This window comes from Parasteatoda tepidariorum, chromosome 1 (assembly GCF_043381705.1).
Source record: "Parasteatoda tepidariorum isolate YZ-2023 chromosome 1, CAS_Ptep_4.0, whole genome shotgun sequence".
NCBI classification, from domain to species: domain Eukaryota; kingdom Metazoa; phylum Arthropoda; class Arachnida; order Araneae; family Theridiidae; genus Parasteatoda; species Parasteatoda tepidariorum.
In genome coordinates, this window is record NC_092204.1 from 90865441 (window position 1) to 90881972 (window position 16532).

The following is a 16532-nucleotide window of genomic DNA, read 5'->3' on the forward strand; positions in this document are numbered from 1 at the left end:
AATGTTTGAAATAATATGATTCAGAAAAGTATGGAATAAAAATTCGGTACTTACGACGTATTAACGCCACCGCCGCTACAGATTTGGCGGTTTTTAAGTGCCGCCAATCTACACTTAAAATTTTTGCGACAGTTCATAAAATAAAACACTTTATTTAAAATCAAAATAGTTAATTGGATTTCGGTGGAAAATGAGCCGATATAGAGTTTAGCATAGATTCAAAACAATCATATCGCCATATGAACTCTGATGAATAAGATTCCAAATGAAATAACATTTCCAAAACGTACGTTTGCCAAGATAAAGTTTTATGTTGTGGGAATTGGTACATTTTCGTTTTTTCGGTAAAATATTTCCCTCCTGAAAAAATAAAATTGCATCTTGTTTTGTTTTTGGCAAATCCCAAAGACGAATATTCGTAGCACTAAAAATGGCGACAAAAAAGAAATTTTTTTTTTTTTTTGTTTTTGTTTCGTCAGCATTCTTTATTTTACGTTTCTTAGTTTCTAAATAATGATTTTTATTGAAACTTGAAATTTTTTGATAAAAATTGTTGTCAAAAAACGTTGTTTACAAAATTAAATTTCATAAAATTATGAGGCTTATGTATACTTTTTGTTCATTTTAATTTTTGAACTAATATGATTCTTAAAACTATAGAATGTAAAGTTTAAATGGGCCTTTCATGTTATATCATTAAATTTAGTAATACTATTTCTCGGGCATTAGGTTTTAACTCTTATAAGAATATACATATTTTTTTCTGTTAATGTACAAATATTTTTCCGATGTGTTTTGGATATTCCTTCTCTAATAAAAAGAGATACCATTTTGTTTTCGTTTGCATAAGAAAGAATATCAAGCATTTTTCTTTTTTAAATTTAATTAGCCACAATAAAGAAGGAACGTTGCAATGCTACGTGCTACATTAACGACGTCTCTAGAGTAACTGAATGACTGTTCATATAGAAATCGCAGGTATTAGTCTCATACAACAACGCCCCCTATAGTTCGTTGCGATCGCGAATACTGACATAGTGAATAAAAAATAAATATTAAAGTGCGTGCAAGAAACTTTTTTTGATGAAATAGAGTTATGAGCTAGCAAATATCACTGATGTTATCTTTAAAATATTTGAAAATTGAATAGTCTCTAGTAAAATTTAGAACAATGACTAATGCATAACCAATCAGAAAATTCCATTTCATATTTCGCTCATCCCGCTCAAACTGTTAGTCGTAGAATGCTTTAACGTCGACAGTGACGTCGTGCTTCAAACTATCTGTAGGCCAAATTTTAATGCTTTCGGTCGTATAGTTTAGAAGTTTGTGAAAGACACACCGTCAGACAGACATTCATTTTTATATCTATAGATATATTCTTCACTATTCAAACAGATTGAAAGAGGTATTTAAAAGGGTATTTATAATGGAATTAAGGTAAAAAAATCATCAGGTAGAAAAAAAACCTTTTTCAAACATTTCTACAACTCTACGATTTGTTTAAAGTAATTGTAGCAAACCGCCAAAAAGTGTACATTGAAGGATCTTCGCTTCACACAGTCGATGAAAATAGGTAGAATCTAAAAGGAGAGGAGTAGAAAAAGGGAGACTGTATTATGACAAACAATGAAAGAAATGTGTTGGTAATTATATGAGTGGTTAATATATTACATTGGATGATCATATTTTTAGTGGTTAATACAGTAGATAGTTTATTAATTTCATTTATTACAATGAATGCGTGGAAAACAACTGTTCTCTTGAAATAAGAGCAATTTACTCAGTTTTGAAGAGAGTCAATTACGAAAGAAAATTATATTTTTTCCTAATTAATTCTCTTATAAATCTTTCTTTCAATACTTTTCTTCTTTTTCTGCTTGTTGGAACATATCACTAATCGTAAAATTGAGTTACTTAAATTTATAGTACTTAGAACTAATGAAAATTCATATTTCTGATCAATCATTTTTACTAATAAATACCTGGCTAATGCATGTAGTTTTTAAAAAAATATATAATTTTAGTATTTTAATCTTATGATTCACTTATTTTCACAATAATAAATCTTTATTGCATAGTTTCATAAAATTTACTTCGAATTTTTCGCTTAACGTTAAGGTATTTTAAATCGCGATAAATAAATCCCATCGCAATATGGAGACCTTACTTGATTTTGTATTTCAAAATAATTCCTATAAAAATTTGATACCATGGGCAGTGATAAATCAGTGCTGCGTAATCACCGTCTTTGACATATCGGTGATTCTCACGAAGTATGGCATTTCACTGTCCCTTGCTCCAAGATCTAATACTATAATACTAAAAGAACGTTTTTTTAAAAAATTAATAAATTGCATTACTGTTAGCATTTTAAAATGACTTTGCACTAGCATTGACTGTTTTGTATATTTAAAAAATTTAATTGAACTTCAAAATGTCCTTTTCCTAGCATGTCCCAAGCAATGTTTCAAATAATAACTAGCTTCAAAACTTCCCATAAATTTCTCAATATCTAATTTTTTTTTATCTCAACCGATGTAAGCATTTCTAGAATATACGCAGAGGGTATTATTTAAAAAAAATTCGTTTAAAATAATATTTTCTGTCAATAATTTGTTTGTCCCAAGTAAATCTGTCATTTTTCTGGCTACTTTTACTTAGTGGTTTATAACCAAAATAGAAAGAGCCAGCAATCAATATCTTATGCTAATAGATTGATTAGATACCCTCCTATATGAACATGTCTTGTTGAATGAATAAAGAACCAATTTTCTGGTTCAAAATCTATTTCAAAACATTTTTCAAGATGAGTAGGTTTTTGTGTTGTCATTTTCCTGGCTTCTTGAAATCATTAATAACATCAACTGCATAGATTTATCTGAGTTATTTTAAGAAACCCCGTTGTTTTCTGCAGAATGTAAACGTCTTAGTCCAAAATATTAAATTAAAGTAAAGTTATATGCTATAAAATGGTGAATTTGAATTTCTTTCAGTATCATTAACCTGGCTGTCTGTTTCCTGGCTTATGAATTCCAGGACATTGAAGTGTTACAAAAAACTTTTTTTAACTGCTAATACTGTAAGGAGGAAAAACAAATATTAACCAAATACCAAGTTTAAGCATGATTGTAATATGGTTGGATGCAATAAAAGTTATTTATTTATTTAATGATTGATTATTATACACAATTCCTTTCTGTACATATCAGCAACAACAAAAAAAATATTATTTCTACAGTAGATAAAAAGAATTAATTTAAGCAATTTATGGTCCATCTAACATAAAGGCTTAAGTTGAGTTACTTACTATTAACTTAAAATGACAGTTTTTTAAACTTCTAGCCTAATATGCCATCTTCCTGGCATTCAAGATTTGGTGAATTTCTATTTTTTTTCCTCGAGTAAATGTCAATAAACTACACTGCTATCTAAGATATTAATAAATGTAACTAAAGAAGTATGCAAAAAATTTTAGATTATTTCGAAGACTTTAAATTTGAAGAAATTTTTTGGTCCGAATTGTAATGTTTAAAAAGAATCACCAATATATTTTTTGAATCTTTGGAACAAATACTTTGGTGACATCTGCGAGTGACAAAAAAATGTGACGAATAACTATTGAAAATGTGCGATATAAGACATCAAACTACAGTTTAACAGACGAATGTTACTTGAATGTTTTTTTGATAATGCCTTTTTTTTACCTCCTTTCATTTTTCCAACTGGCCAGTAACAAAGCATGAGCAAATTAAGAAAATTTTTGTTTTAAACGCAGTTATTTTCAAAAACACGTATAAGGGGTTGTGAAATGGTGTTGTTATAGTTTCCTAACGACTGAAACGAGTACAAAGAAGTCGTATTTACAAAAATTATTCTACGCTTCTACATGATAAGATGCACTTTAAAGTTTTCATTCAGGGCTTCGAATTATAGGGTTAACAATTAGGATTGGGCTTTATTTGATTTGAGAATATTTCCTCCATGAACTGACGGATTTTACCTGATTTATATGTATATATATATATTGAAAAAAAACATAAATTATAAGATTATGGTAGTCAAGAATAAAACATAGATAAGGATGTAGAGGATTCATTAAAACAATTCAAAATGTTGACTGGAAACAGTGAATAAAATATGATGTTTATTGTGTGATGTCACGACCTGAATCATAGTATTTTCGTTATTAGACCTCTCTGAATATTCTGCAGACTGCTAAATTGTGAAATCATCGCTGTCGGGACTATAATTTAACTGCATTTTTCATATGCATTGTTTAAAGTATATACAGCTATTTTTTTAAAAAAAGTTACAAGACTTAAAGGGCAAAATTTGCATACAAAAAATATGAGAAATTACATAGATGCATCAAGTCTTAAACGTTATCCAGAGACTAGATGGAGTCCAAAATTATGCGAAATATACAAAAAAGGCAACATTTTTCATGTTACCTATTTATGATCAATAGTACGACTGGAAATACTCATAAGTCTTAGCCAGACTTTCAGAAATAGTTTTATTTCTCAGACATGTAAGGTGTATTTTAAACTTATTCTGCCGCTGCAACAGAAAAGCATACTTTCCGAGCACCTCCCGTGGTATTATTGAAACATCTTTGGAAATACAGCTAAAATAAGATAATTTAGAATGATATTTGGATATTGTCTTTGTATATTACTTTGCTTTGTAACCCCATCTAGCGGCACTATAAAACGACGAAATAACTCTATATGGGTTTTTTTAGTATACATATTTTTCCCTTTCATTTTGGTCACATTCTTTTCATCATCGTGCATATGTGATGGCTTTGTTTAAAGTTTACTTACTTCAATTGTATAAAACAACAACTTCGGTACCTTAAATAGCTTTTAAATAAAACTTTTTTAATTTTATTCACATTCTCATTTTCGTACTCATTATGTTTAATAACTGTTTTCTGATTAATAATACTTATTTCATTAGATATAATATTGTTTTATGACGTAAGGTAAAAAAACGGATATGTACACACAATTATCACATTAAACATGTTTCCTTTCGGACCGGATATGTAGAAGTTATTGAAACAATTTGCTACCCGTGATAGTTATTTAAAATCATTTAAATCATTCTCCTCAGAAAATGTGGTGGTTCTTAATTTTCCTCGCAGCATTTGCCAAAGGTATGAAGATTTATTATTTGAATAAATATATTCTGCGCATTACATAAAACAAATGAATTTTTTTTAATTAATCAGGATTTAAGAAGTTATTGATTTTAATATTTTTAAAATATACATAACTGTCTTTCTGAGGCAACTCACTTTCGTGAAATAGATATCATGAATGTTAATAAAATTTTTATCCAGTAAAATAATTTTTTACTTTCTTTATTTCTGTGAATAGTGACAAAAATGACTAATAATGTTTACCTAATAATTCTATTTTAACATAAGATACAATCATCACGAATTTAAAGGGTTCATATAAAATATTCTAATAAATTAGTGCAGATATAATTATAGTTTAGAAATCGAATATAAAGCCATATTTTCCTTATTTTAATTATTTTTTGATGTTACGTCTAAAATAAAAGGAATGACCCCAATAATTGAACGAAATGAGCGACTATATATATATATATATTAGAATCTAAAAGGAGAGGAGTAGAAAAAGGGAGACTGTATTATGACAAACAATGAAAGAAATGTGTTGGTAATTATATGAGTGGTTAATATNTATATATATATATATTATATTAATTCACAACAGTAATTTTTAATAATTGTTTATTGTATTCGTTCTTTTTAATTTATCAATTATTAAAAATATGTTCGTAGAAAAATAATAAAAGCTAAGCAATTTTTTTAACGAGAAATGCGTTGTCCCCACATTAAGATATATTTGCCACAAATTCGCTAATGCCACAAGTCGACGAACAATTATTGCATTAGTAAGCAAGACGTTTTTACGCATATAATAGATAAACCAAGATTGTTCCGATTTTTGTAAAGTATAACACGCATTGCGTCCTTCAGTGAGTTGAAGTACAGCTGATTTGGTCTTTCAGCGAGTTGAATTTGTAAACATATCTATGAATTTCTTGTAAGCGTAAGTGGTTAAATTACATGATTTCAAATAGTAAATTCTAAATTTAGGTTGAATGACTGAAATAAGAGAATGATTTGCAGGTCTGATATAATAATTCATGAAAATATTTTGTAAAGGACACACACTGCAAAACATTTTAGTTTATCCCAACTCCAAAAACGATTGCAACTACTTTACACCTATGTGCTGTAGTCAAATGTCGTACATAAATCTTAGATCTAGTGCTTTTAGATCTAGTTCTTGGAACTTGTGTTTTTCAAACACATTAAAATTTATAATTACAGTAACCTAGAATTAGTACATTTGTTTTTGGTTAAGCTGGTTGAACACAGCATTTTTTGCAAGTAGAGAAGATCTTTCTGCCTCCCCCAAAAGTATGGCACTTAAAATGGCGACTTGCAATTTTGGCCAAACCAGTCGGGATTCTGCGGTCCCTTTTTATGTCCAACAGGTTACCAGGCGATGTCCTATGATACCAGTGATGTGTAAGTGGTATACACCACGATAGATGATCTTTTAATGGAACAGAGTTACCTCTAAGTAAAGAGTTACCACTAAGTTTGTCACTTGCAGAGGACCAACCACTTAGATATTGTTGTGAGTTGCGGCTGTCAAATAATATCCATAATTCTCTAAAATCACTTTCGTGGAACAAGATAGCATCAAACCCTACATTGATCGCAATTAGTTCCCTTCTAAAGACAGAACAATAATCAGAGCTGTGTCGTTTAAGTATGGTCTCAAGGAGAGGGGTTCTAATGTAAATGGCACTGCCAGTACGATCAGTATGGACCATACTACGACTACCATCAGTATAGACCTAAACAGTATCTTTAGGAATGCCGCAAATGATTTCCATTGATTTGAATATGGCGAATGATTCATATTCCCAATCAATACATGATGCCTACAATACAGAAAAAATTGATAAAATGTAAATTTTTTAAGAATGTCGAAGACATCATGAATTGAATAGCATTCCAAAAAAGTACCTTAACTATTTTTATAGAGACTTTCACAGTGGTTCACAAACCGAAATTGAAGCAAATATTGTCGGTTACTTCGCAAAATATACGCAATTGCGAAAAATATTATAATTGTAACGAACACTATCCTTTAAAATACCAATAAAAATACTTAATTTCCTTAAAATTTATGAAAATTTACAGGAGACTATGACTTTTACGAGCACTATCTTTTAAGATTGATTTTCTACTTGCTATAAATGTATTAATAAGTTAGAACATCAGAAAAAAGCTAAGGTGAACACAAAAGAATAAAGTTTTAAAAGTGGTTTGAAGTTCAATAGTAATGCGAGAAAATAGAATACATTTTAGGTGGCAGATATCAATAAGAAGGTGACAGATTCAAAGTAAGGCATTTTATACATCTGATATTTTTTGGATATCCCATTTTCCTTGAAACATTTATCTCTTATAATATTTACTTAATAATAGTATTTCTAAATTTTAATTATTATTTACAGGGATACTGATTCCTGGGGAGGAAAGTGAAATCAGCCACTGTGACAAGCCTCTTTATAGAGTATGTGATGTCCCACTAAATGAGCATTTTCCCAGAACGCCTGATGAAGTTGACTTGCTTTGCAGGTAAAAGTACTATCTTCGGTAGACCCGTGCGCAATTGCCACAGTACGTTAATTACCGCATTGACAAACGGAATAAATGGATCAAAACCAGTTTGATTATTAATGTAAACTTTAAATTTTCAGAAAAAGTCGCAAACCAAATGTCATTTTCTCCCACCAATCGAACTGGTTTTCATGTTTTTTTATGCTTTTTCCACTTTACTGATGATAAAATCGATAATAATTCGATATATATATTTGATTATCTACATATATAAAAATGAATGTCTGTGCGTGTGTGTATCATTCATACACTCCTAAACCATCCAACCGAAATCGATGAAATTTTGCATAATAGATAATTTAAAACACGAGAAAAAGGCACCTTCGACGTTAGAACATTCTACGATGAACCGTTCAAGCGGGATGAGCAAAAAACGAAACGGGATGTTCTAATAGACTAAGGGTTAGTCATTGTCTTAAATTTAACTATAACGATTCAACTTATCCCATATTCTAAAGATAACACCAGTCATATTTGCTAGCTTATTTGAAAGAAAAAAGAGTTTATTGCATGTATTCAAAGTAAATATTTAATTTTTTTATATTAGCTATGCCACGTAACTTTAACAATGAATTTCATTCAGTGGTATCACTCGTGGACTGCGTCACAAAATTCATACTTTTAAATCTAATATCACGTCTTCTTTTATTTATATTAATTATTTTTAAACTTTTTTCTAAAACAAATAATTACTTAAAATAAACGGTAATTGAATAGAAAAAATATTTATATATTTAAAGTCAAAATTAATGGGAAAGTGACTCTTATTTTGTTTAAGAGAAAATTGAAAAATTGACATATTATTATTGATGCTAATGATAATTAATAAATTTAGGTAATATATACTTTTTGAAGTAAAAGAAATAAACTACGCACTTGAGAGCAAACGCGATGAAGTAAAGGTGTTTATTCATCTAGAAGAGCCATAAGCTTATGCTTATTTTATTGTTTGAAAAAGTAAAATAAGTTGATATATTTTTATTTTAATGCATACCGGTTTCAACACTAACAAAACTAACTTTCTTTTCTCACGTTTTTGCCTTTTCCCGCCGTAACTTTTCAGACTCCATATAAAATAATTATTAGAGAGGGTTTAGAATGTTCCACAACTGTGCCTCCAATTTTTTTTTTCTGTGCAAATTACCGAAATACGACTTTTTATTTCTTGTTTTTAATTATAGTTTGAAAAAATTACAAACCAAAATTTTTTCTAACGAAGCTGGTATACCAGAGTAGAAAAAAATATACTCCTTGTAATTGTTTTTGTATTTAATGGTCCTTGCCAATACTAGCATGCCTGTTTGGTGAAATGCAAGCGAGTTTAAGGCAGTTTCGATGGCAACACCAAGAATACGACTTCAGCCAACACACACGTCACTGCCCGTTTATAAGATGGACTCCGTCATACATTCGGTCAATCACCGTAATTTTGACCTGAACCAGAGAATGATCAATCTCCAATTCAGTACCCCCCAGAGATATGATTTGTTAGGAGAATATGGAGGATTTTGTGAAATGACAGATATTTTTTCAATAACCATCGTTGAGAAGCTGACCCAAATTTAAGTTGCTACCTTAGTTCTACTCCGTAACCTTGTAATTTTGAACCCAATGCAGAAGACAAGGGAACTCCTGGATCAAGTATAGGAAGAAATTTACGTTCGTGGAGGAGTTTTTGAGGGAACTAACACGCATTTGCATTACATGGAGAGGAAAAGCATGAAAACTTCCCATGGTTAGCTTGACATGATCCGTCTACCACTGAGGATACTTTATTTCAACACTGTGATCGGTGCGAGCAGGGTGGGGAATTCGTATCAACCTGCCGTCGCTGGTTCGAACCCAGTTCCTCTGAGCCACCATGGTTCCCCCAGAGTTATTGATGTGTCATGGGAACTTCGAGGTCCTTAGAACTCGAAAAGATTTAACATGCACCATTCACGCTTTAATTCATAGGGATTCTTCGGCCGACTGGATTCGAACTCTCGCTCTCACGAACACGAGTCCAGCTCTCTACCAACCAGGTCAACCAGTCTTTCACCCGACAGATTTAACGTGCAGCATATATAACATCACGACGTCTTGGACATGGGCCCAACGTCCTACCAACTAGGCTATCCCGGCCATATTCCTTGTACAGCAAACATCTATCTCTACGGTGTCTAATTTCAGAATTGTTCAACTAGTAACTATTTATCAGAATTCGTACGAATTCTTACAATTAGTGATAGAGACAAAGATTTATGCAAGCAAAAGGTGGGAGTGTTTAAAAGCTGAGTTTTACTTTTGAGTCTTCCTTAATCAGTTTCTCAATTAGCTAAAGAAAAATCTTTCGGGGCTCAACTATGAGGCATTCAAAAACCTGCCGCATAATTAATATGTTTCGGCTCATTAAATTGTTGTTGTGTATTGACTCCCATTGCTAAGAGGGGAAAGTGGGAACGAAATATCAAATTTATGAATCACACTTCATTGCTAATTCATAAAACAAGAGTAAGCCAGGTTTGCATCAGTCTAGCAAATTTTTTAAGACATGGTAGAAAAAGTTAAAGGAATCACACAATTTTAAGTAGTTCCGAATTAGCTAAAAAAGACCAATTTAAAAGTAATATACAATGATTAGGGTGACACTACTCTGAAGCTAAAAACCTGAAATTAAAAGAAATCAATTCATTAAAATGCCTTATGACGCATTTGCTTATCATTTTAATTTTATTATTTTATTTTAAAGACTGTAAGAGCCAACCTTAAAGAAGATAAAGCTACAGAGAGAAACGATATCTTTTCCCGAGGTTATCTAATATGGCGATCTATTACCCATGACGGTAATTGGCGAAAAATTAAAGACATTGTCGTAATTCCTGATTCTTAAACACACTGAGCAATATATGTGCCTTGAATGAATAATAATGTTTCCCATTTAATGTTTTCCATATTTAAGTTTCCCATTTTTAAACCACAAATTAAGCATAAAAATTTAGCATGTTGATTACTTTCTTAACTTTTGATTAAACATTTTTGCTTTTCATTCGGTAAACTTTTGCAAAAGATTGTATCAGCTTTTCATCTATATGTAATAAAAGTTTTAAAAAGTATGTAAAGTTGAAAAAAGTATGGTTTTTTATTTGATCAAAAACTGCTTTTTTCTACCTGACTCATTTTTGTATTTTTCATTCAGAAATTTGATCTCTTACCACAATTGTGCTTCCGAATTTATTGAAAGTTGTGACCTTGATGAAGAGGAATTGCCTTCCAAGCCAGTATTTAAAAATGGTGTATTGTTAAACCTTTGTGATAAAGATTCTCCAATTTACGGAAGTAAAACCTATTTTTGATTATTAGATTACTTGTTTGCTAGTTTGATTATTTGTTACATATATANTAATTATATATATATATACGTTGTGTTATTACACCATTTATATATGTTGTTGTTTCTAATGTCATTTGCCACACGGCAAGCCTACTTGGTGAAACCGAGCAGATTTAAGTCAGAGTGTGCGCTTTTTATTTTTCAGTGGCGCCATCTATGGCCAAGAATTCGACTTCTGCCACACCATACGTCGCATCCGTTTATAGGGTGAACCCATTCATACATCCATTCATTCATCCGCAGATCGTAATTTTGACCTGAATCAGAGAACTATCGATCTCCAATCCAGTACCTCCAGAGGTTTTGATTTTTTATGGGAACATGAAAGACTTTTGCGACTCGAAAGATTTAACGTGCATCAGTTACTTTACTACACGAGGAGTTTTCGGCCGGCGGGGTTCAAACTCACGAACTCTCGGATATGGGCCCAGAGCCCTACCGACCCTCATTTATATTTAAAGGACCAAAGCCATACTGTAAAAAAAACATACTTAATCTCTGAGAATTTGGATGTGTGTTTGGGTACTTTCGGCTAGATAGTGTATGCTATCAATGCAATCGTTATGCCAAACTGCAGCTATAAATAAAAAGTTTCAGTAAAAATTCACTAAATCCAATAAAATTCTAAAGTAAAAAATGAGAAACATGACTTTAATTCAGAGATGCTATTAATCAATAAATATTTTACTGTATTAAATTTTTGGTGTTATTGTTACTTATCTCCAAAGGTCTGACGATGTCAGACCAGATCCATAAATCCGCTGACGAGTAAAAAGTCGGAAACAAGGAGAAGAGAAGATGAAATTTTTGTCATCATTAAAAATGGCGAAGCGGGATACCTTATGGAACTCTCGTAAAAATAAAGCTCTAAATTTTGTAAATGTTTTTACTACTTTCTTATTTCTTAGAATAATAGAAAAATACAGTTAGTAACACCGGACTAGGAAAGTCAATGAGTGAAAAATAAGCATATTATGAAAAAGAAAATTCAAGGAGATATAAATAGAAAATTTTAATGTAATTCGGGGTCCAGCGTGGGCCCTATTTTGTGGTATATAAATGAAAATAAAATATAAGGCAATAAAACATTTTCTGTTTTCAAGCTGCCACGTTTATTCCGGATAAAATAAGTCAAGCAAATGACGTGCGTTAATAAAGTTTTATTATACCCTTATTTATTTCTTAGAGTATTTAAATTGTCAAAAGCACAGTTTTGCGTTTTTATTTATAGGGATAATTTTTATGTCTAGTTCTTGGATTAAGGTAAACGTTTATTTCAAGAAATTCAAATCTATATCTTTTACCCCAAACTTTGAAAATATTCCAGATGAATTATCTTTTTCTGGAGCAATTAACTGAATGAAATAAACCGACTTGATTGTGTTCCATTAACGGACATGAAGCGACCCAATAAAAACAAAATACATTTTTAAAAAAAAAGACGTATACAAATGTGTATTTACAAGGAATAACTAACAATGTTTCTAAACAGAGTAGAGAAAAAAATCGAATGAGAGTTAAAGCTACAACTTTTAATAGCACACATATTCGGCATGCTTTTATAAGACAAAAATGTACGATCTATTAATTCCTGGAAGACAGTACCATCAATAGCATTCTAACTTGCAATGATATCACCTCTGCCCTAAACTGAAACTGTTGTTTTCTTGGGAATTTAAATTACGGAAAATAAACCTGATATCTCTTCACATGCACTCCATTATCGAAAAACCACAACTTAGTACGCTTTTACAATGTCAAATGAAAATGCCTTCCTGTCGAAAAATCCAAGGTGAGCAGCAAATTCTATTAACATGTTATAATAATTAAATTTCTAGCATTTCCTGACGATCAAAAAGCCATCATGCAGCCTGGTGAAAGTCCCAGGATAGCCGAAGCAATCCCACACAATTAATGAGCCTCCACTTTACTGTCTAATTTAGAAGATCTTCTCTTCTTTTCTCACTCCGTGTCAATTAGAAACAAGGCTGTTTATATGTTGTATAGGAAGGCAACAAATTTTTTTCTCACGTTAAAATCTCTAAGGATATAACTGATATTTCCAGGATTGATGATTTTTGACCCTATCTAGTCTTCTTAGCCTGTATACAGCCGTTATCATGGAAAACTGTTTCATTTTTCTTACATTACAAATTATTTGAAAGAAAATGATAAATTCATACAATTTTAGTTTTAATATAAAATAATGGCACTCCATGATATATTTGTTATCAGTTATATCACAAAATCAAGTGGAACACACCTAAAAACTAACACTTGCTTTCTTTCCAGATTTAGTTAACAACGCAGACTGCATAGCCAATACGGTGGACGATTTGCAAAAGGTGGGTTTCTGTAGAAGACATCTTGATGTTTTGGAGTTAGAACAGCCAGATATCCACGATCAAATTGATGCTATCATAAGCAGAGGCGAAGAAGAACCATATACGCAGTTATCCCGTTGCTTGTAAGTTTATTTATAAATTTAAGATCTAAATTATTGAAAACAAAAATAAAACAACTTCATTAAAAAGTCTTCAAGCAAACTTTAACATTTGAGGAAAAAGTAATTTTTAATATGACCTAGTTTAGCAATTTTTTCGTCTATCTGCCTTTCTACACACTTGTTCTAGGAACCTGAAACTAAGAAATCCTTCCCCTCATGTATGCTGGAAAATACTCCATTTATGAAAAGAAAACAAAACATAGAAATAGCGTAAAAAGAAATACAATCGAAATCCAATGTGTCAGAATATATGTCAGTTTTGTTAATGTTCAATTATCCGCTCTTTATAGAAAGGGCTAAAAACTATCTTAATTATCCTCCCAAAATAAAACAACGCCAACCACCCATGAAATTAAAAGAGTGACACAGAGTAAAAAACTGAGCAAAAATTAATTTAAGTTATCCTTTCGATAAGCGTTAATGGTAATTGTGATAATGAAATTTTGTCAGACTGTTCCTTACTGTTCTGTAATTAGCATTTCTACTCTGGAAACTTCAACTGAATTCCCCAACCATTTGGACAGGAAGAAACTGTAACACACATAAAAATATAAACTAATACATTGTACTATTAATAGATAGGTAAATAAAAATAAGCATATGCAAGAAAAGAAATTTTACGTTCTGAATTATATTTTTTGAAATATTTCTAATACTATTCTTAAGACATCTTCATTTTACAATTACAGTGCCATCTATGAACTGAAATGGTAGTGACATTGGGTTAATTTTCTGAAAGTGAAATCGGGTTTCCTTTCTGGAAAATACAAATCTTGCAACAAAAAATTGAGATTTCTACTTAGGATTTTCAAGTTTCCTCAACCCCCTCTCTTAGGTTCTGAGATTGGGGGTCGAGTTAGGTATCATTGGATTCATCTTTGAAAATATTTCACTCGTCTAATTTAATATTTTCGATCCAATGAGTATTTTGACGACAATTTTTAAGTAGACATATCCACACAGTTTCGGCCATTTGTTCGACTCTTATTTGCTTAAAGTTGATCAACCCCCTAGGTCACAACTTCATGAAATTAAACACGCTCAAAGCTCAGTCCAAAACCGTTTTACATTTTAGAAACTCTTATTTATTCCCGAAATCTGTGTAGATATCCATGCATTTAAAATAAAAGAAATCCCCACCTATGTCTGTTATCACATTTTTCATTGACAGTTTGAAATAAAATATGTTTCATTCCACTGATATTTGAGTTTTATTACAGGGATACTTTTTATGGAGTCGGATGCTTTGGAACAGAATTAAATCAGAATAAATGTGATGAAAGCGCTTTTCAACTGGTTCTCTGGTTTTTTGAAAAGAGTGAGATCTCGAAAAGATATTGCAGAGAAGAGCACGAACCTATTATCAGAGAATTCGTGGAACTATTGAAGTTTGAGTTGAAAAAATGAATTCATTGTTCTTGCAGAGATAAAGATCGAAATTCAAACGCTTTGAATAAATTAACCGTAATAAAAAATTACTTTATTTAGCTTTTTGTTTAGTTTTCATTAAAAAGTGAGTATTTTATTTATAAGAATGTACCAACCACCTTTTATGCTGACATATACATATCCACGCACTCACACACTTGTTCTGAATATTCCTAGACCTGCATTTCGAATTTGTGATTCCTTATATTTTGATACTGGTTAGATTTATTCTCCGTTTTAAATATTAATTGTAGAGTTTTATGGCTTTTTATCTCATTTTCGTACAGGGATTAAAGAAATATATAATAAGATAGGTTTTTAGAAAAAACCTTGTATCGTACATAAAATATTGGTCCATTATAGATACTCTCTCTCTCTCTGTATATATATATCTTTCATAATTCTGTTCTGTATTCGTATTTGGAGATTTCCTACGTAGTTTTTGTAAATTTTGAATGAAATCATTGAATGGTAAGGGGTTATCCGCGAATTATATTTTCTATTTATTTAGAGTAATTAAAAATGACATTGTCATTAAATAGAACCATCCTCTAATACAATATGCTTAATTTCATTTTTTTCTTTAAACCATCACATTTTGTTGTTTGAAACATCACTGTAGGTTACTATTTGTTATTAAATTTTGTTGTATGATTCAAAATGAAATTTATGAAAAACCCTTAATGGAAATTATGGAAAATAATGTACCAAGTGATTTATAACGAATAGACGATATCACATTGCGAATTTATTTTGATTCATTAGTTTATTCTTTGAAGAAAAAAAGAACTATACTCATAAAATTAATATGAAAAATGGATCAAATGTTTTTTTTTTCCATTTTCAGACATGGCTATGTTCATTTTCAAATAGAAGCGTTTCAAGGTGTACTATCTATTTTTGAAAATACGAAAGGTCGAACTGTCTTATTTTTCTTAAACACGTATTTTGTGCCGTATCAGGATTTAAAAATTCCTCAACGACTTCATATTCATAACTCTTGTTGCTTAGATACAACTCAAAGTTCAAAAATTTTGAATGTACTTTGTTCAGTAGTAATTAAATTTTTTTCTTGTTTTGTTTCAAAGCTTCAGTTGAATATCATAACTGTTGGTTCAATATTCTTCATGGATTCAAATGTAAGAATAAAGTTGCATCTTTGTTAGTTAAATTTGACTCTAGTCTTTCCTTAGATCATTTCAATAATAAGTACTACATTTATAAAAGTTATATTAATTAAAAGTTGCAATAGTTATCATCGAAGTAGTTAGCTTTGAATACATTATTTTATTTTTGTTTACAGAGCTTGTTTTAAAAAAATTCTCACTAGTAGCTCAGCATTCGAAACATTGTGCAAGAACTCAAAAAAATAAAAAAGGGAACTTTAAGCAAGTACTAACTTGATTGTTGAAACTAAAACTTTATAAATTGTAATAGTGACCACTTTATTATTTGTAATTCGGAAGGTTTTATTCTAAAAA

The 16532-nt window shown here is 30.6% G+C and overlaps 1 protein-coding gene across 1 annotated transcript; it reads left to right on the plus strand.

The window, feature by feature from the left end:
* Window positions 1-5029: 5029 nt before the first annotated feature.
* On the plus strand, window positions 5030-15110 carry LOC107454620 (uncharacterized). Its single transcript, XM_016071866.3, has 5 exons — window positions 5030-5164; window positions 7579-7702; window positions 10923-11062; window positions 13410-13584; window positions 14844-15110. Exons 1-5 carry the CDS (start codon window positions 5125-5127, stop codon window positions 15028-15030), a joined length of 666 nt encoding a protein of 221 aa, XP_015927352.1. The 5' UTR covers window positions 5030-5124; the 3' UTR covers window positions 15031-15110.
* The last annotated feature ends 1422 nt before the right edge of the window (window positions 15111-16532 follow it).